General features: G+C 45.2%; 1 protein-coding gene across 1 annotated transcript in view; it reads left to right on the plus strand.

Annotated features, from left to right (window-relative positions):
* Positions 1–20050, plus strand: part of Mthfd1l (methylenetetrahydrofolate dehydrogenase (NADP+ dependent) 1 like) — a 188095-nt gene that overhangs the window by 13163 nt on the left and 154882 nt on the right. Inside the window, exons 5-8 of the mRNA XM_028858204.2 lie at positions 598–722; positions 2499–2599; positions 4076–4212; positions 18757–18868. Of these exons, the coding sequence (XP_028714037.1) occupies positions 598–722; positions 2499–2599; positions 4076–4212; positions 18757–18868 (475 nt within the window). The remainder of the gene's footprint in view (positions 1–597; positions 723–2498; positions 2600–4075; positions 4213–18756; positions 18869–20050) is intronic.

Raw genomic sequence — 20050 nt, forward strand, 5'->3', positions numbered from 1 at the left:
TCTGGGGGGTTTTGTTGAGGATGTTTTCTAGCACATGGCAGGACCATAGGAACTATGAAGCTATTAAAAGCTCTATTCATCCAGGTTTCTTTGGGGCTTTTCTAAACTATAGAGAGGAAATGGGACTCTTCACTGTGTTTCACACCAGAGTCTCCAGCAAGGACTAAAAAGAAGCATGTGCATCTTTAGGACTCTGTTTGCATAGGTGTTTGTGTGCATACCGCAGCCAGAGGACAACCTCCTCGGCAGTCACCCACCTCTTCATTTTTGAGGCAATGTCTCTCAGTGGCATGGAGCTCATCTACTAGGCTAGGCTGGCTGGTCAGGAAGTCCCAGAGATCTGCATGACTCTACTTCCCCAATACTGTCATCACAGGTCTACACTACCAAAGCCAACATTGTGTGTGTGTGTGTGTGTGTGTGTGTGTGTGTGTGTGTGTGTGTGTGTGTTCTAGAGATCCAACTGATGTCATCAGTAGGCACACATGCTACCAACTCTGCCAGCTTCCCGAGCCTATGTAGAAATCCTTTTTATTCCCCATCAATTTTTTTTTTACTGGCTCTTTTTTTCACAAGACTAATATTTTTTCTGTCTAGATCATAGATGAAATCTTGAAGATTAATGAAGACCCCAGAGTGCATGGCCTTGCCCTTCAGATCTCTGAGGATTCACTGAGCAACAAAGTTCTCGATGCTCTGAAGCCAGAAAAAGATGTGGATGGGTAAGAAAATATAAAAGAGAATAATCAATCTTACTGATAAGTATTGTCTGTGGTGATTTTTTTTCTAAATTTCTAATTTTTGCAAGTCTGTCAGTAATTAGTTTTAAAAAATTATTTTAAATAGCTTAGAAGGTTGAGAAGTTTTAGAATTTTGTGAACCAAAGTCATGTATCTTGGAAACCACACGTCTGTTTGGAGATAACCCTGCACTATGGTATCCACTCCATAGGCTCCTGTCTTTCTGACTCTTTGGCCCGTAATAATCTTCCCTGCGTAACTCCACTAAACAGTGAAAGAAATCCTGGGACCTGACTCCACGGGAACCCTCAAACCTCTTTCACTCTTAGACTAGTTGGGAAAAAAAAATAACAACAAATGCTTTTATTAACGATACGAGTTTCTTTTTGGTTTTTCAAGACAGAGTTTCTCTGCATAGCCCTGGCTGTCCTAGAACTCTGTCTGTAGATCAGGCTAGCCTTGAACTCGGTGATCCACCTGCCTCTGACTCCTGAGTGCTGTAATTAAAGGTGTGTGCCACCACTGCCCAGCTTATGATACCAGTTTCTAATTAAATTTTGAGATGGGGGAAGGAACTGTGACCATTGGGTGTTTTGTGAGCTGCCATGGCATGATGTAAGTATCATAGGATAGTGAGTGCCACCAGCCTGCAGTGGAGGAACAGTGTGTTTGCTAGGGAGTAAAAGCTCCATTTTCTTTTTTCTTTTTTTGGTTTTTCTGAGACAGAGTTTCTCTGTGTCGTTTTGGTGCCTCTCCTGGAGCTCGCTCTGTAGACTAGGCTGGCCTTGAACCCACAGAGATCCACCTGGCTCTGCCTCCCGAGTGCTGAGATTAAAGGCATGTGCCATCACTGCCTGGCTCCTTTTTCTTATATAGAAGCATGGGGAATACTTTTACCTGTAGACAAAACAACAATGGTGTGTTTAGGATTGTAAGGTTGTAAACAGATTTATAAAGTTAGACTTCTGTCTAGTGTGTCCTTCAGCAGCTGGATTGAGAACTTCGTACCTCACTGAACTACACTGGTTTCTTCTACTCCATCCTTTCTTTATGACCAGGGGTAGACCCCAAACAAGGGTTAGAACATTGTTTTGTAAGGGCTGGGGTGTTTGTAATTCAGTGGGAGAGTATGTGTAGGTAAGGCACTGAGTTCTCCAGGATGGAGATATGGATGGATGGATAGATTGGATGGTTGGATGGATGATAAAACCTCCAATTCCATAGTAATCATAAAGGGAGAAGTTGCTACAGTGGACCAGGAAGCCCCACAGGTAGGAAGATGTAGTTTCAGACTTTGCATACAAGAGGAGAATCAAACCTTCTGAAAGTCTTCATTCTGTTACTAATCTGGCTAGAGCTCATCATCACCTTGGCAAATGGTTTAAATTCGTTGTTCTAGATTTGAGTAGAGAAAGGCACACAGAAACCACTGATAACACGTTTGAGGTTCCCTTGTTTTTCCTTCATTTCCCACGGAGATAAATACCAAAGCCAAGGAGAAGTCAACCTGTGACAGTCTGAGCTCTGAAAGTGGACTGCAGCGCGTCAGGGCGCTGCAGCCATTGAAAGTGTCTCTGGAGGTGTGAAGTGCATCCCTGCATGGCCTCGTGCTGGGTCCTAGTGAGATTCCTGCACTGTTCTGAGAAGCAGATGTCTCTCTCGCCTGCCCATCACTGGCGTGCTGTTATTTGGGACTGAAGCTGTACTGTCAACACTGGCTGACTTGTGACTCACTTGTCCTTTTCCTCTCTGATCCAGGGTGACCGATGTCAATCTGGGGAAGCTGGCGAGAGGCAACGCCCCAGAGTGTTTTGTCTCACCTCTGGCCAGAGCTGCAGTAGAGCTTGTGGAGAAATCAGGTCTGGTGATCCCTCCTTCTGGAATGATCTATTCTGTGTATTGGGGTTTTCTGTCTGTTTGTTTCTCAATGAGGGTTTGTTGCTGGCAGATTCGAAATGAAGCATAGAAGAGAAATGCTATTTTCTACTTACTGCTCATTAGATAATTTTTTTTTTTTTTTAAATAATGACTCGTTGAAGTCTCAAAGTGTTGACTTTTCTCAGTTCTTATTTTGGGATGTAAATAGACTAATTGAAAACATTTTCCCATAAATACAAATGAATGTTGGCATCTTAAACATCAGTTTCTCTCAAGAAACAATCAAAATAACCACAGCAAAAATATTTTTCTGAATCAGCAAACTTGTCACGCAGTAGGTACAGGTAAGTCTCACCATTAGAACTGACAAGGTCAAGCAGGTGGATTTTGCATAGAGCTCCCAGGGGAGATTTAGTGACAAGTGGGTCTGTTTCAGTAGCCAGCACCTACTTACATTTTCTCCTTCTTCTTTTGACCACGTATTCCCATGCCAGGAAAATAGAGACAGATGAGTGATCTTTTTTGGTTACTGAATCTAATATTTACCGTGGGACAGCTCATGTATTTAATGGCTTCCCAACTGAGAACACAGAAACTCAACTTTTCTCAGCCCCAGTTTGAAGAGAAAAGAAACAGGTGCCCCCCTCCCCCAGCCCCACCCTCAAGCATGCAGCAGTCAAAATTCCGAAAATGCATGGTGAAGGTCTATCAAAGGATGAACTTTCAAGTTGTACCTTGTAGTCAGCAGCCACTAATATGAGCTCTGTGAGATGGGTCGGGGCATCCCGTCATGTAGGTCTTTGCCAAAAGTTCTTACAGGCCAATTACAGCTGGTCCTATATTTGTAAGGAGGTGTAGAAAGAAAATGAGCCGAAAGACTTAGAACCATAGGCAGGAGAGGAGAGTCGGGTTGGTTACAGCCCCTCTGTCCTCGCACACGGTCAGCGCACCGTGTTGCTGAGCCAGCCAAGTTCTGGATGTTTGTTTTTCCTTGTCTGCTTTCATTCTTATTTATTTTGATCAAACCCACCTCTCATCCCTCCCCAACTCCTCTCAGACCCCTCCATCTCAGTGTCTCTGGCAATTTCATGTCCTTTAAGAAAAGAAAAACCTACTGAGTGCAATTAGTGCTACCTACACATAGATGGTCTGTCGACGGTCTGTGGCTTCTCAGCCGGAAGTGGGGCGTGTGAGCCCCTACCCGTGCTGGAACATTGACTAGATTGGTCTTGTGCAGGCAACCACCGCTCTTGAGACCTCGGGAGCAAAACTGTCACGTCTAGGAGATACTGTTCTGCAACACCCCTCCCTGACCTGCGTGTCTTGTCATCTTTCCACACCCTCTTCTGAGGTGTTCCCTGAGAAAAACCATGTTAGAAGATGTTCTTTCAGTTAAAGCTATCTGGGAGGAAGTTTCTGAGGTATGATTTTAATACTGAGTTTGCATTGGTTGGTAGGAGTCACGCTGGACGGGAAGAAGGTCCTGGTGATCGGGGCTCGTGGGCCCCTGGAAGCTGCCCTGCAGTACCTTTTCCAGAGGAAAGGGTCCATGACAATGAGTTCCCCGTGGGCAGCACCTCAGCTCCAAGGCAAGGTAGGTCTCACGTGCGACTCTACAGCCTTGAATGCCTATAGTCGAAAAAAAGAAGAAAGACTGGGAATGTGTACCGTGAACACTGAACAGGAAGTTAGAAGAAAGATGAGGGGGTGATCGGGAAGGATGGAGATAATGAAAAGCAAAGCCTGCCAGCATTTGGAAACCTGAGACAGTAGTTTAAGGCCAGCCTGGGCTACAGATGAAACTGTGTCTTAAAAAGAAAATAACAAAGAGTCATTTATTGATGTGAAAACAAATGTCTATGAGAGATAGTTAATAGAGCCTAAAGTTGGTTCTTGGGAAAGATTAGAAAACAGACACAATTAGCCAAAAAGTAGAAAAGAAAGTACATGAAGGGCACGTGGATCTTATTGATCCAAAGCTGGATTGCATTTTGGTTATTTTACCTTCTAGGCGTTCTCCTACTGGAATATTAATGCATTTAAAAAGTGAAAAGGTTGTCACAGATTGGGAGTGTCTACAGCAGACGTTTAGCTGGTGATGGCTGTCTTGTACAAGACTTAGAAATCAATAAGACAAAAATAATCGATAGAAAAATGGCAGATGGCCATTCAAGGGCATGTGGTGATTCACCGACGTGTGAAAAGCTGCCCGGCTCCTTAGGATTTGTGCTCACCAGCCATGCCAGCCATAAGTAAATAGTGACAAGTACAGATATTGACACGTTTGTAAGAGTCCAGGAGCTGACATATTGCTGTAAAGACTTCAAAGTGAAATAAGCCCTTTGCAAAGTCCTTTCATAGAGTTGAAGGTACTTTTTTGACCCTGACATTTTCCTGTCTGCATATATCATCGACAAATTCCTGGACATACAAACAAGACCACAGGGGTCAGGGGTTTGGGGAGATAGCTCAATAGTAAAGTAGTTGCCTAGTATGCACATGGCCCTAGCTACAATCCCAGCACACAACAAAACAAAAGGGAAACACACACACACACACACACACACACACACACACACACACACACACACAGAGGGGGGGCACAGCATGTGTGTAATATAAAATAGGAGAGAGAGAGACAGAGACAGAGAGAGAGAGAGCACAGCATGTGTGTGACACAAAACAGGACCTTTGAAGCGGGATATGGGGCAAGATGGGAAAGAGGAAGTCCAAGGGGACTCTCTTCCTTTTGCTTTTAATAGTAAAATTATTCTCGTTTCGTTTTTCTTCTTCAAAAGCTCAGCTTTGGGGTTGGAGAGATGGGTTAACAGATAGGACTACTTGCTGAGCGTGCGTGAGGAGGACATGCGTTTGAAACTTCAGCACCATGTAAAAAGTTGAACACGGTCACGTGCACCCATAACCCCAGTGCCATGGTGGTAGTAAAAAGAGGATCTTGTCAGCTGCCAGCCTCGGTACAATTCTTACAGACCTTGTCTGGAGGAAATATGACAGAGAGCGATGGACCAGGACAGATAGCCAGTGTTCCCCTCGGGCTGGATATGAGTGTGGATGTACATGTGCGCACACACACAAACACACCACACAATTAACACTCACCTTGGAGTACCAGAGAAAGGAAATGGGAAACAGCTAGCATGGGAATTTCTGTGGTCCTTGCCATGACTTTGAGAATGGAGGAAGGCAGTGAAGAGCCTTCCCCCTTCACCTTGGGAAGGAGGAGCGAAGGAGGTGCCTTCCTCCCCCTGCTGAGGACTTCTCTCCTCTCCATCTCAGTCCTGTTTCTGTCCTGCTCTCGCGCTCTCTCTCTCTCTCTCTCTCTCTCTCTCTCTCTCTCTCTCTCTCTCTCTCTCTCTCTCTCCTTTCTCTCAGAGCCAGGCTTGGGTATTCACCCCAGTGGGAGCACTTCTAAGACGGTTAGTTTTCACTGTGTGGTGAAGGCCGGCGCATCACATTCTTCCTGGACTGTGTGATGCCAAAGGAGACAGTTGGTCGATGGGAAGCATTAGCAGGCTACCTGGCTTGGAATTAGGGCTCAGTGGGCTGGAACAATCAATCTTTTAATTCTCTGTCTTTGTTCCCTCTCCTTCCTTGACTTATTGAGTTTCGTGTGTTATATGATTATTATTTAATGTTTATTTTTTTACTTATATGTACTGAATAAAAATGCTAAGCAATTTTGCTTGACTTTATCTATGTCCAGGTTGAGTGAACGTAAATGAAAAATATTATAAAGGAGGAGGTAGATATGTAGCTCAGTTGGTAGAGTACTTGCCCTAGCATACATAAAGCCCTGGGTTCAGTCACCAGCACAGCATGCCTGAAGCAGAAATGTCAGAAGTTCAAGGTCAGCCTGGGCTAGAGAATCTGTCTCAAATTAAAGAAATAAAGCACTGCCACTCATGCTACTCATGAATAACTATTCTAGAGTGTAAGACTGGAGTATAAAACTGGAAAAAAATAGCAAGTCATTAGCGCTTAAATTAATGGTGGTTGTCGGCCATGCTCAGTATGGGGGCAAAGTCCTATATCTAAACAGTTTGGGTAGGAGCTGACTACCTGCATTTAGGAAGGGATGAAGAAGGAACTTGGTTTGGGCATGGTGACATGCCTGTAACCCCAGCATTCAGGAGACTGAGTCAGGAAGACTGGTTCGAGGCCAACCTTGGCTCCATGGTATAAAATTTGAGTTGAGGGGAATCGTTTATTTATAAATTTTAATTGAGACTTCAAAAGTAATTTATAATTTTGACTTATTTTCCAACATTAGAGCCTCTGTTTTAGGAGAGGAAATATGTGTTTCTTTTTACTTTATGAGTGTTTTGCCTGCATCTATGTCTGTGCAATACATGCATGTGGTACCTGCAAAGACCAGAAGAGGGCGTTGGATCCCTTATGATTGGAGTTACAGTCAGTTGTGAGTCCTTCATGTGGGTGCTGGGAATCAAAACCAGGTCATCTGGAAAAGCAGTCAGCCAGCACTCTTAACTGATGAGCCACCCTTCCAGTTCCAAGCATTTGTTTATCTTGAGAAATTGATTCAAAATCAAGAGTAACACCATTGTCCTGTTTTGTTAATCTGGACGACGAGTGCCATGTATGTATGTATGTATGTATTATTATTATTATTATTATTATTATTATTATTATTATTATTGTTATATCTGTCCATGTATGAGATACTGCGTAAAGCTTTTCATTTTAGAAAACAGCAACGAGCCGGGAGTTGGTGGTGCACGCCTTTAATCCCAGCACTTGGGAGGCAGAGGCAGGCAGATCTCTGTGAGTTCGAGGCCAGCCTGGTCTACAGAGGGAGATCCAGGAAAGGCACAAAAACTACACAGAGAAACCCTGTCTCAAAAAACCAAAAAAAAAAAAAAAAAAGCAAGAAAACAGCAACAAACAAGCGCATCAACTGTGACAATTACAGCAGAATCTTACTGGCAGTTTTAGCTCTCTGTGTCTGTGGGATCAGCGGGACCTGGCAATATTCAGTGGAAAATCCCACAATAAGCCACTCACGAGACTGCCGTTCTGAGTAGAGCAGGGAACTCCTGAACCTTTGGTGTGTTCCTTCTTCACCCTGCCCAAGGTGAACCCTCTCTGTCTGCCAGCTTCTCACTGTGAGCTACCCACCTGTTAGTCACTCGGTAGCCCTTGGGGGCCATCAGATCTAGTGTGGCAGTGTGACAGCTCCTGTATATGGCTGGCCTTTTGCTTTATTTAAGAAGGACCCCAAGGCATGAAAGCAGTGGAGATGGTGATTTGGATATAGCAGAGAAACCAAAAAGAAACTCTAAACAGCTTCCTTTCGATGAAAAACTGAAAGTTGTGAGTGTGCAGGTGTGCCCATGAATGGTGCAAATGGAATTAGTATAATCTCTGGCCGCTGGCACCCACCAGGGATCTCGGAATATATTCCCGCCCCGGGATAATGGGGACTGCTATATGCTGAATGATATCTAAAAATAAATATTACTTGTGGTAAAAGATGGGGAATGAGGAGCAGGTTAGAGGGTCCTACATGGGAGGCAGAGGTCTCCACCTACAGCTGGAATGGTGGCCTGGCAGGTGGATCCACCTGATTGATGCCATGCTTGCTGATTTTAAGACACTTCAGGAAGGTGGTCTTGGAAGTGAATGAAACTCGTGTGTGTTTTTAGTAATCACCACATGGGGGCAGCCTACTCAAGACGATTCCAGAACAATCGTTTGCCCCACCCGACCCCTCTCTCTCACAGAATCAAAACTTGTGCTTGCTTAGCTTGGCAGCCACTGAGTCACAGCCCCTATTTTGCACTTGAAAACCTAGAATTTGGGGTTTGGAAGCAGTAGTGGAAGAGGAAAATAAGCCTTGCCCTGTGCTGAACAGCTGTGGTGGGAAGAGAGAGGCCTTCCCTGCAGCTGAATGTTTTCACAGCTGTCCGGAGACTTTGGCTGGTTGTAGCTGTATTTTTGAAAAACAAAGACATTTTTTTAGAAGTATTTTTTTTTCTCTTATGAAAATAAATCACCTGGACTCTTCTCTGGGATGAAGCACATCCCAACTCTGAGGGGAGGATTCCATTGCTGTGGTTTTTCTAGAGAATCTGGGGATGATGAACATTCCTGTTCTCACGTATCTAAAAAGCTCTGTTTAATAATTAATATGCATTTTCCTCCTAATTCCTTCACGTCACAGTGGTATCGTAGTGAATCTGAGACACTTGGTTTTAGTTGGGAAGAGACACCATCGTGACTTGGTCACTTCCACCCTACTGCATGTGTGTTGATGTGTGTGTTTATGGGAATATGTGTGTGTGGAGACCAGAAGCACAGCCTCACATGTCATCCTCAGGAGCTGTCTGCCATACGGAGTGGGGTTTGTCACTGTCCTGGAGTTCACCAAATAATCTGTGCTGGCTGACCAGCGAGCTCCAGGGAGCTTCCTGTCTCTGCCTCCTTAGTGTGGGATTCCAACCCACCCCACCTTGCCAGATTCAAGTACTCAAACAACGTATGAGCCTATGGGAACTATTCTCCTTCAGACTACCACGGAGGCCTTCCACAGAGCTAAGCAGAAGCCAGCACTAAGCCCTTGAACCTGAAAAAGTTAGAAACCAACTCCACCGATCGCCTATCTTGGGCGTTCTGTTATAGTAACTGCACGTGAGCTGATATAGAGAGGGATGATACGGAGAGTCTCCAGGGGATGTGAGCATGAAGAACAGAGCTCTGACCTCCGGGAGCCTTGCAGAGAACAGAATGGACCTCCGTTCAGGAGTTATGCCCACTGGAGTTGGAGTATGTCACTGAAAGTTGAGAAATGTGCTAACTCATTGTCATGTGTCAAGTTTCAGACTCTGAGGCGCGGTGTGCATTTCCGTAGATATCCACAGTGGAGAGGAGGTTGGCCGAATGTAGTCCGCCTTTTTCATGTGCTAATGAGTGTAGACTCAGGTCTTAGCTGTATGCATTCGAGAAGGGCTGAGAACCCCTCTACCCCCACCCCACCTCTTCTCGTTTTCCTCCACACAAAAGTATCTTCCCAGGCCCCTTGGCAGCAGAGTGATGGAGCGGACAGACAGCCCATAACCCCCGTTGTTGGGAATTTGCCATGGCTGAGTGGTCCCCTCTTTCTCACTGAGGATTTCACCTTGGTATCCAACCCCGTCTGAAGTGAGATGATGCTTTGTCTTGGGTGCTTATGAGCCAAGTGGTACCCTGTCCTGGGACAAAAAGAAATTGCTGGGTATCACAGAGTTCTGCTCCCTTGAGAGTCCCGCTGAAATCATGGTTAGAGCGCAGCTGGGAGATACAACGGGAATTGCCTCCAGCTGGGGTGAGCCCGGTGGATCCCCAGCTGCCTAGTGAAGACGTGCTCCGGATAGCAGAGCTGTGTTTGAATTCATTTTTCTCTGAGAGTCTCATTTTCTCCTCATTTCACAGAGATGCTTAGAAAACCAGCACTCACAGAAAAAGGGAAAACATGGATCTTTGACATTTTCAAAAGTGAATCCCAAGCTCAAAAGCGTCTGGGATTTGGGAACAGAACTCCATTATCACAAAGTTTACATTTAGTGCACAGTATGCCTAGTAAAAGGGCTTAAATGTGAACTGGAAATCCCTAGATGTCCTGTGTCACGTGTATGAAAGGCTAGGGGGAGACAGAGCTGGGGCCTCCCAGCCTTTCGAGTGGACTGGGTCATCGAGTTCTATGACTGACTGATCTTGTCACACTTTAGGACAACACTGTAGACTAATACGATCAGATCATCAGTCACCTTAGCTGGGTGGCGGGTCACAGTGAGTGTTGTCTCAGTGATTTCAAGCCTTGTACCCTGTTAGACAGGACTGAGGCTCGGAGAAGACTTTCTGGAGATTGTAACAGTTAATAACAGATACTTGGGGCTGGAAGGCTGGCTCAGCCGCTAAGAGTGTGTGTCCTTCTCTTGCCGAGGACTCAGGTCCAGTTCCCCATACCTAACATTCTCTTCTGGCCTCCACAGATCTGTGCGTGCATGTGGTGTGCATGGACTGATGCAGGTACACGTACATGCTCATAAATAAACAAATACATCTTTTGGGGAAGAGAGATGTTACCATGTTTTCCTCCTCTGTGCATGAAACCCTTATTCCAGATGTTCATGTGACTCTGATCTCTGAACTCAAAGCACTGCCCAGCTCAGCTGTGGCTCATCCCAGCAACCAGGGCCCAAGCCAGTGAGTTGACTGTTTAATCATTCCAACTCTTTATGATTGCAGAGACAACCTTGAAAGATAGGCAAGCTGAAGTAGGTTAAATGCGACTGCTTCCCCTAGGCGTTGGGTTTGACCAACCTTCCAGGCCCCCTTCTAGGCAACAGTGGCGTGCATCCTTTGAATGAGTGGGGACGACACCTAGCCAGGGGTGGCGGCATGATGCCTGTCATGTGTGAAATGGGTACCATATAGTTCCGCGCTAAGCCAGCATCTCGCTTTTCCAGAGTGTGTGTATTCATGGGCCCCTGGGGTGCTGGCCACTCAGCTTTCTTTGACAAAGTGCATTCAGATGTTGTCTTCCACTCTTTTCACTCTTTCTCCTGCCTGGTCACATGACTTGTCAACACCCACGGCGGGGGCTGATTGGAACTTTTTGGAAAGCCAAAATATCAGACTGTGCTGAGAAAGGGATTCATGAGCGCAGAGTGAGACAAATAAGCGTGAGGTCAAGTGGAACCGTGGAAATTAGCGGATTGATTAGCCTCAGCTGGTTCCGCATGTAAGCTGAGATACTAAAATGTGGGAGAAATGGCGTGTCCATCGGATAAATTTGTGGGGCCAATGTAATGAGAGAGGTGTCTGTCTCCACCTTGCTCTTTACAGTTGCCCTCATTTTAAATACCCTCCCCTACATCCTATAGACAAATTATTCTCCCCTACATCCTATAGACAAATTATTCTGATTTCAATCTTGATGGGTTATGTTAGAAATGTTCAAACATGGAATGCATTCTCTCAGTACTAGAAATGGTGGTGTAACAATTTTGTGGGATTCGGGAGGGGGAGGGCGGCAGTTTAAGGAATCAGAAGTGGAACTGTGTGGCTAGCATGCCTCATTCTCGGTGGGAAACCTGCTTGGGGACTGAGATGTTCTCCAGACATGGATTTGGGTTCAGCTTTCAGGCCAGCCATGTCACTTTGCAGTCCCCTGTGGTCCACCACAGCTGCGCCCAGCGTCATCAGAGTCCAGATGTGGTTGGTAGTAAGGTCTAGATTGCCCAGCAGGGTGCCCTCGTCAGTCCTGCTGGATTCTGGGGCTGTGTTCTGAAGGAATCGGGCTGGGAATGTCAGCTTCAGCCCACTTGCCCATGACTTGTGTTTCCCTTCTCCAATGTGAGTGGGTTTCTGAGGATATAAAATGAAAAGTTTATAAGGCACGCTCTTGTACATAATCTGAAACGCAAGTACATCTGTTTCTATAGTCATTTCCTAGTCTTTTGGGTGTGCATGCAAGTCACTAGACACCAGGTATTAGGCTTACCACAGGCCTGGATCCTGACCATCGCTGGTAAACCGAGCCTCGGCTTAAGTCCAGGTGATGTGATTCCACCTGCCATGTGTCTGGATTCCTCGACTGTCAGGGGAACAGCTAAGGCCCAGAGAGTTCCTCCAAGAGAGCAGATGCAGCAATCTGATCTGTAGATGGGCGGGGGGAGGTTGGGTACCGGAAAGCATAAATGCCAGGAGATGCAAAGCCTCATTCCCCCTGCCCCGTCCACGTACCTGAACTTGAGGCTGCTGTGTGCTTGAAGACAAACGGTCAGCCTGAAGGTGCATCCCGAGGCCCACCCTCCCCTACACAACCTTCACCACAGCACACACCCACTTCCCCTCTCCCTTCCCCTCCCCCTCACTCCTCTTCCTATCATCCGTCCCCCTCTCTACCCTACCTTTATTTTTTTTTTCTCATGAGTCTGAAGAAAATAATTATCTTTATGATCTTTCAAAGCATATATATTACTGTGTTTTCTTTTTTTAAAAAAAAAATCATCTCCCCTGACTTTTAGGGTATTTGGTGGTGTGGTGATGGTGTAGTAGCCTGTGTGTGTGTGTGTGTGTGTGTGTGTGTGTGTGTGTGTGTGTGTGTGTGTGTGTGTTTGGATAGGGTCTCATTTTGCCCAAGCTGTCCTCAAACTTGCTCTATAGCAGTGGATCTCAGCCTGTGGGTCTCAACCCCTTTGGGTGCTGAACAATCCTTTCTCAGGGGTCGCCTAACACCATCTGCATAACAGGTGTTTACATTGCGATTCATAACAAATTTACAGTTATGAAGTAGCAATAAAAATAATTTTATGTTTGGGGGTCACCACCACAGGAGGGACTGTATTCAGGGGTCGCAGCATTAGGAAGGTTGAGAACCACGATTCTAGAGCCAAGGAGGACTTTGAGCTTCTGCTCCTCTTCCCTTTACCTCCCAAGTTGAGGGATTATGGATGTGTGCTAACCACGCCTGATTTTAGGGAATCCCGGCTTCCTGCATGCTAGATAAACACAATAGCAGCTGTATTACATTCCCAGTTTTATCTAATTTAGATATATGAAGTTCACTTCAAAGGAGATGAACTGTCCTTTCTAGCATCTTTGGACATAACTGAATAGCTTAGATATGCACTAGAATGATGAAGTAAGAGTTGAACTTGGGAAAGTTGAGGAAAAGGAAGGCCATTTATTATCCTTCGGGGGGGATGCTGGTAGATATAGAAGTTTAATTCTCTGTTGCCCGTTCGGCTTGCAGTCATTCTGATTTATGAAATAAGCCTCAAGGTTTTAAAAGCCAATAATCTGTTTTACTGATCACAAGAGAGAGTAGACAACAGAAATACACATAATTCCTGCAAGGGAAAAAATTCTCCCAGGGTGAGGTCACTGGGTGGGCACAGAGAGGGGGAAATACCTTTGTTACGACTCTCATCCTCTTATCTTGCCAAAGCCTGACGACATCTGACTGAAACCATCTGACGGCCTGACATTTTAGAGTCGTTACAGCTCTTTCCATGTTCCTCATTTTATTATTGCAGGCGAACGTGGCTGTTGATTGGCTGATACAGAGCACAGCCTTATGGTATTTGCTCAGCTAATTTCAGATGAGATCTGGCACGTTCAGGGTGGTATGGCCCTAGACTCAGCTAATTTCCAATCAAATCAGGTGTTAGGCATTCTAGGTTTTTAAATTTTATGAATAGACAGGAGGGACCCCGCTAATGAAAAATTGCACCAGAAGGAACTCTCCGTACACAGCCCGCACACGCTGCTCCATTGAGAAGTGTGTGCCACGCGTGGTTGCTATGGTAAAATTGCCCATCAATTCCTAGTTGCCAGGAATGTATTTTTGGCTTCTAGTTTATGTAACTACTAGGGATGGTGTAAACCTCGGCCACGCCCCTTCCTTTACCCTGCAGGGCCATGGCCTCTCTTCCTAACTCCTGTGCCTTACCGTATTTCCATCCTTAGCTCCCCTCTTACTCATTAACACCAGTGCCTCCCAAAGATGAACTTGGGAATCTTACTCAGCCTTCTAGTTCTGCCTTTACTCTGTATGGGGGTGGGTCCTAGCTGGCTCCCCTTCCCCACCGCTCCCTGACCAGGCTCAGTTCCAGCCCCAACATCACGTGTCTCCCCCCCCACCTGCCCATCCTAATCTGACCTCTTAAGACATCTTCCTAAGACAAATCTCATACAGCTTCGATCAGTCTGACCACCTCTGTGTTTCTGTCACATTTTTAGAATGAGGTGTATTGAGCAACAATGAATTTTAGACTTGTACCTTAAGTGGGGTGGCAGGGAGCGTATTTCAGTGTTTTCAGATTCCTGGCTGGTTACTCTTGGAGATTCGGGGACAACAAATGAGTAGTCTCATAAATTTCCCAATTACTATTTGAAAGGATCCAGGTTGACGGGAAGGCTCTGGTTACAGGTCTCAAAGCAGCAGCAAGCTTCTCGTGTTTCTTGTTATTCTAATCACTATAGAGAGGAAAGGAGCGAAAAGGAGCCAGCCATCCATCCGCAGGTGAATGGACAGTGGAAGTCTGATACATATATAAAGTGATTCCCTTTGTAGCTCTAACCATAAGTAAAATCACACAATTTGCAGGAAAATGGATGGATTTAGAATGTATAAAATTAATAAAGGTTACTCAATCTCGAAACACACACACACACACACACATTCTCTCTCATGCAAATCCTAGTTTATAATGCATACGTGTGTGTGTGTGTGTGTGTGTGTGTGTGTGTGTGTGTGTAAACAAATGTATGTATAGCAGTTAAAAAGGAGAACTAGAAAGGGTAATTTTTAAAACTACAAAATGCATACTGATAAATTCCCATATATAGTATACTTTGTGTGATCCTGGGAGTGCTTTGCCAAGCTGTGACATGTTTTCCCTGCAAAATAAGACCTTAATTGTGCAGTGTCCACATGTGACTCTGTGAGGGCAGTTAACGTTACTGTGAGACCTTGATTTTAAATTACATTTTTTATTGTTTGAATATTCCTGTAGGCTGTAGTTCCTTCCAAGCCCTACTAAACTGAGCATATTTTATTCTTTAAACAGGAATTTTGCTTATCCAGATCCCTGTCTGTTGTTAAGAAAACATTAGCAATTTTGGAAATATTGGCATTTTCTAAAATAAAAGTGACACTAGCTAAGAGCTAGTCCAGGAACTTCCATGTTACACAGGATGTTCATGGACACTTCTCTCCTTACAAAGCACTGTGGAGAATCTATATAGAATGGAGTATTATAGGATCTGTAATGCCACTGAGCCTAATGTACCCCCTTTTGCTAGAAGTTAAATGTCACGTGTGGTGGGTCCTCCCGTTCCCTCGGTACCCCTCTGTTCGGTGTGTGTGTGTGTGTGTGTGTGTGTGTGTGTGAGTGACAGTGGGTGGGTTGAGGGGACAATGTCCATCCAGACATTAAATGCTCATAGATCTCACATTCAGCGGTGTGGAGGAAAGTAAGGAGCTATTGAATACTGACCGTTTCCTCCTCGTATCTCAGTGATTTGCCTTGTGTCTCCCCATCCTGAAGACCTCAGTTCTAACATCTGCATGCAGGGACCGAGTATTTACCATCATACCCCCAGCTACCTAAAAATAAATAAATAAATGAGGTGAATGAGCATTTTCAATGAAGACTCCTAAAGTTCATTTAGTCCCACTATTCAGTATCATTTTTAAAAGTGTATCTCTGCTGGTGAAAGCAGTTATCTGTTGAGTTTTGTGTTGTTTGTTTATTTAAATAGAGTTCTTCATTCCAACTTCATTTTCTTAGCTGGGCTGGTAACATTCAAAAGCAAGGTTTATTAACTCTCGGGTACCAGAAAGCAAAGTTCTTCAAGTAAAACTTTCAACTTAAAAAAAAAAAATTGCATTTCTATTTATTTACCGGTGGAGGGGGGTGGGGGCGATGGTACACATGGCCCAGCATGCATGTGGAGCTCAGAAAACTACAACAACCTGTGGGAGTCATTTCACACCGGGGCTTGAACTCAGATCTTCGGGCTCGGTGTCAGGAACCTTTACCCATGGAGTCAGCTTATCAGCCCATCTACTGGGTTTTTGTTTTGTTTTTATCTTTGGTTTTTTTTTTTCTTTTTGTCGGGGAGGGCGTTAGTTTAATTTTGTCTTGTTTTACCTGTTCCTGCTTTAATCCATCAAATGGAAGACCCTTATGTATTCCCCTCCAAAATACATTGCTGGAGAACTCCTGTGTCTCTTCCAGTCAGGATGATGGGGGTGCTGCATTCTTCCGTCTTTAAATGCATTACATTTGCTAGGCAGAAAAAGCCAAACTCTGCTGCAACCTTCCAGATCCCATCCACCTTCTTCCTTCCCTCCATATTTGATACCCCCACCCCCAATGAGTATCGCTGGAATAGTTTTCCTGTTACCTAAACCACACTGTACCCCACGTGATCCACATTAATATCCCTGTATCTGTGTCTTACTATTGTTTTAACATTTGGTCCTCTGCCTGGGGAGTGGGTGGTTCCCTCTGAGCTCTGCTACACTAGTCTCCACAGAGAAAGCAATATTTTGTTATGAGGTAAAGTTTCAAGCCAGGCTCTGGCCAGGGCCTTTCCCATGTGGGGAGAGGGGAGCAAGAGCAGCCAGGGAGACAATAATTCTCCTTGAATTTGAGCTCATTAAAAGCTTGCCCCCTCCTCGGTAGGTTATTTATTGATCTAAGCATCTAGCCCTTTTTCTTTCCAGAAAGAATTAGCATCTACACTGTGGTCATGGTGAAGGGAGGGGGGTTTTGCCCCTCTGTGTGACATTAACTGCCCCCTGATTGCTTTTTAGCACAGCCGCTTTATCAATGTATGTATGTACGTAGCTAAGGAACCGGAATAAAACTCAAGATTTATAGGTAATGAAAAGAATGGATTGTATCAAAGACACCACGTGCAGGAATCTGAGGGGCCTTAGGGGACTAGTACAAAGCTATGGTCCCTGGCTTTTCCCAAAATGAACACTTCAGCGTCGTTCTTCTAGAGACATCCTTTCAAGAAGTGTTTTTAACGTATTCTGGTTTCGCTGTCCTCAGGCAGGAAGATCTAGCAAAAAGATGTTTCTTATCTGCTGCTCTGGAGCCAGCCTTAAACATTTGCATTTCCTTCGAGGGTTGCTGTGGTTGGATTTATGACAGTCATTTAAGTATGTAAATGAGGAATGGCTTTTTGAAACAGATGTTTACAATCGCGTTTCCCACCAGAACACTTTTCCCCTACATATAACATCACCCACAAGTTCTAGCTGCTCTTCAGATCTGTCTGCAGAGATCATGTATAGCTTGAACTGGTCAGATTGCTGGGAGATGTTGGCTCCACGAGTCTCGGTGCAGTTTAACTGTGTCATGGCCGCGTAGTGCAGAGCAGGAAGACCGGCTACGCAGGCAATTGTTTCAGCAGAGATACCTATTTCCTTCGCTTTCTTTTCAAGTCTCTCCCTCTTTCCCCGAGTGTGTGTGTGTGTGTGTGTGTGTGTGTGTGTGTGTGTGTACATGTATGTGAGAGCGTGTGCATGCTTGTGCAAGTGTGAGGCCACAGAAAGTGAGTGGAGGTCAGGGGCTCACTTTGCACCTTGTTTGAGACAGGATCTCTTTGATCTATTGCCAATGCACGCCCTAGTCTGCCTGGCCCACCAGTTTCTGGGGAATTCTCCTCCACCACCTGACAGCTACACTACCAGGTCTGGTTATATGTGAGTTTGGGGGATTTGATCTTGGGTCCTCATACTTGCACTTAAGCTCTTTACATACTGAGCTGATTTCCCAATCCTCTGTTTCCTTCTGAACATGATTAATCTATAGAGTGGTGGCACATGGAACTAAGACGTGTGTAGCGTATACACTGAGGTGACTGTCGTGACGATGTTTTTAAAGTCCCGTCTTCTTTCTTTCTTTCTTTCTTTCTTTCTTTCTTTCTTTCTTTCTTTCTTTCTTTCTTTTTAAAGATTTATTCATTTATTATGTATACAGAGGAGGGCGCCAGATTTCATTACAGATGATTGTAAGCCACCATGTGGTTGCTGGGAATTGAACTCAGGACCTCTGGAAGAGCAGTCAGTGCTCTTAACCTCTGAGCCATCTCTCCAGCCCCCACCCCCCGTTTTCTTTCTAAGATGGGTTAGTTGTTGTAATCACTCACTTGAAAAATAGAATGTAACCACATTGTAATTTTTATATTACCTGAAAGATTTTGCCTCTGTGTAGAAGCTGTAGGGGAAAGAATAGAGTTAAAATGAGTGAGAAGGAAAAGCATCAAGAATGAGAGTTAGAAGGAAAACATCAAGAATGAGAGGAATGAAATCACCAGGAAAATAAAGAATAGGGAATGGGAAAGAAGAATAAAGAAAAGGTCTGAAAGAAACCATCAAAAAATAAATAAATAAAAGATGTGTGAGTTGTATTCTGCTTATACTGAGAAATGCTTATTGGTTCAGGGTCTTAGTCCAGGCCCACAGTTTAGAACAAAACTCAGACTCTTTTATTAAAATTGTCTGTTACTTTGGAGTCATGTGACATCAGAAGTCAGTCATGTCTTTATGCGATAGATTAATGTGTGTGGTTTTCTCTTTTTCTCCTTTTAGCTTCAAGAGGCAGACATTGTGGTCTTAGGCTCGCCTAAGCCAGAAGAGATCCCTGCTGCGTGGATTCCATCAGGAACCACCGTTCTCAATTGCTTCCATGACGTCTTGTCAGGTAAATAGCTTCACCTTGGTGGGGCAGGGGCCAGTGCTGTTGGGGAAAATGATCACCTTGCTTCTTCAGGAGAGAATGCGTATCTTAGTTAGGGTTTTATATTGCTGGGAAGAGATACCGTGACCATGGCAACTCTTACAAAGAAACATTTAATTGGGGTGGCTCGCTTATAGTTTCAGAGGTTCAGTCCGTTATGATCATGAAGGGGGATCATGGCGGCGTACAGGCAGACATGGTGCTGAGAGCTGAGAGTCCTACATTTTGCAAGCAGCAGGTCAACGGATAGTCACACTGAGGGAAGCCTGAGCAAAAGAGACCTCAAAGCCCCCACAGTGACACACTTTCTCCAACAAGGCCACACGTCCTCATAGTGACACTCCCTTTGGGGGTCATTTTCTTTCAAACCCCCACAACGTGTTCTTGAGATGCTCCCTGCTGCCAGTGTGAGTGTGCAGAACAGGCAATTGGACTGTGGATGTGCCTACCTTTGGGCTTTTCTGATACCAGCTTCATGCTGTGAGCAGAGAGACCAAGATGTCAATGGAGGTGCGCCCCCACCCCCACCCCACCCATGCCTCTGCTGACCTCTGGTATCTGAGAGACCTGACACCTGTGACCTCAAGGAGACAATCTGGATATGCATGTGGTAGACTAGAAATGGCGGCTGCTTTCCTGCCAAAGATTCTTGGCAGCGTCTCTGTAAAAGGCATCGGGGAAAAGCGGAGGGTTGGAATGGAGATGAGCCTGTGTCTCCGGAGTTCCCCTCCCGGGGACCCCTGAAGCATTCTGGCTTTAAAAGCACACAGATGAATGGAGCAGGCAGAGGTGCAGTCGTGTGTGAGAACAGGAGCGGCTGGGCTGGTGGGCTCAGTGGGTAGGGGCGCTTGCCACCAAGCCTGACGACCTGAATGCTATCCTCAGGCCCGACTTGTGGAAGGAAGAACCAACTCCATGTAGTTGACCTCTGACCTCCACACACACAAACCACAGCCACGGCATGCACATCCTCACACACATGTGTATATAAATAAATAAATAAATGTAATTTTTAGAAATTAAGCAAAATAAAGTGCATGCTGTGTGGAGGCTGGGGCATGTAGCTCAGTGGTAGAGGGCCTGTCTGGCCTGTGCAAAGCTCTGACTGCGATCCCGTGTGCTATAAAAACACATAAACTACATGTC

Source organism: Peromyscus leucopus, chromosome 8a (assembly GCF_004664715.2).
Source record: "Peromyscus leucopus breed LL Stock chromosome 8a, UCI_PerLeu_2.1, whole genome shotgun sequence".
NCBI classification, from domain to species: domain Eukaryota; kingdom Metazoa; phylum Chordata; class Mammalia; order Rodentia; family Cricetidae; genus Peromyscus; species Peromyscus leucopus.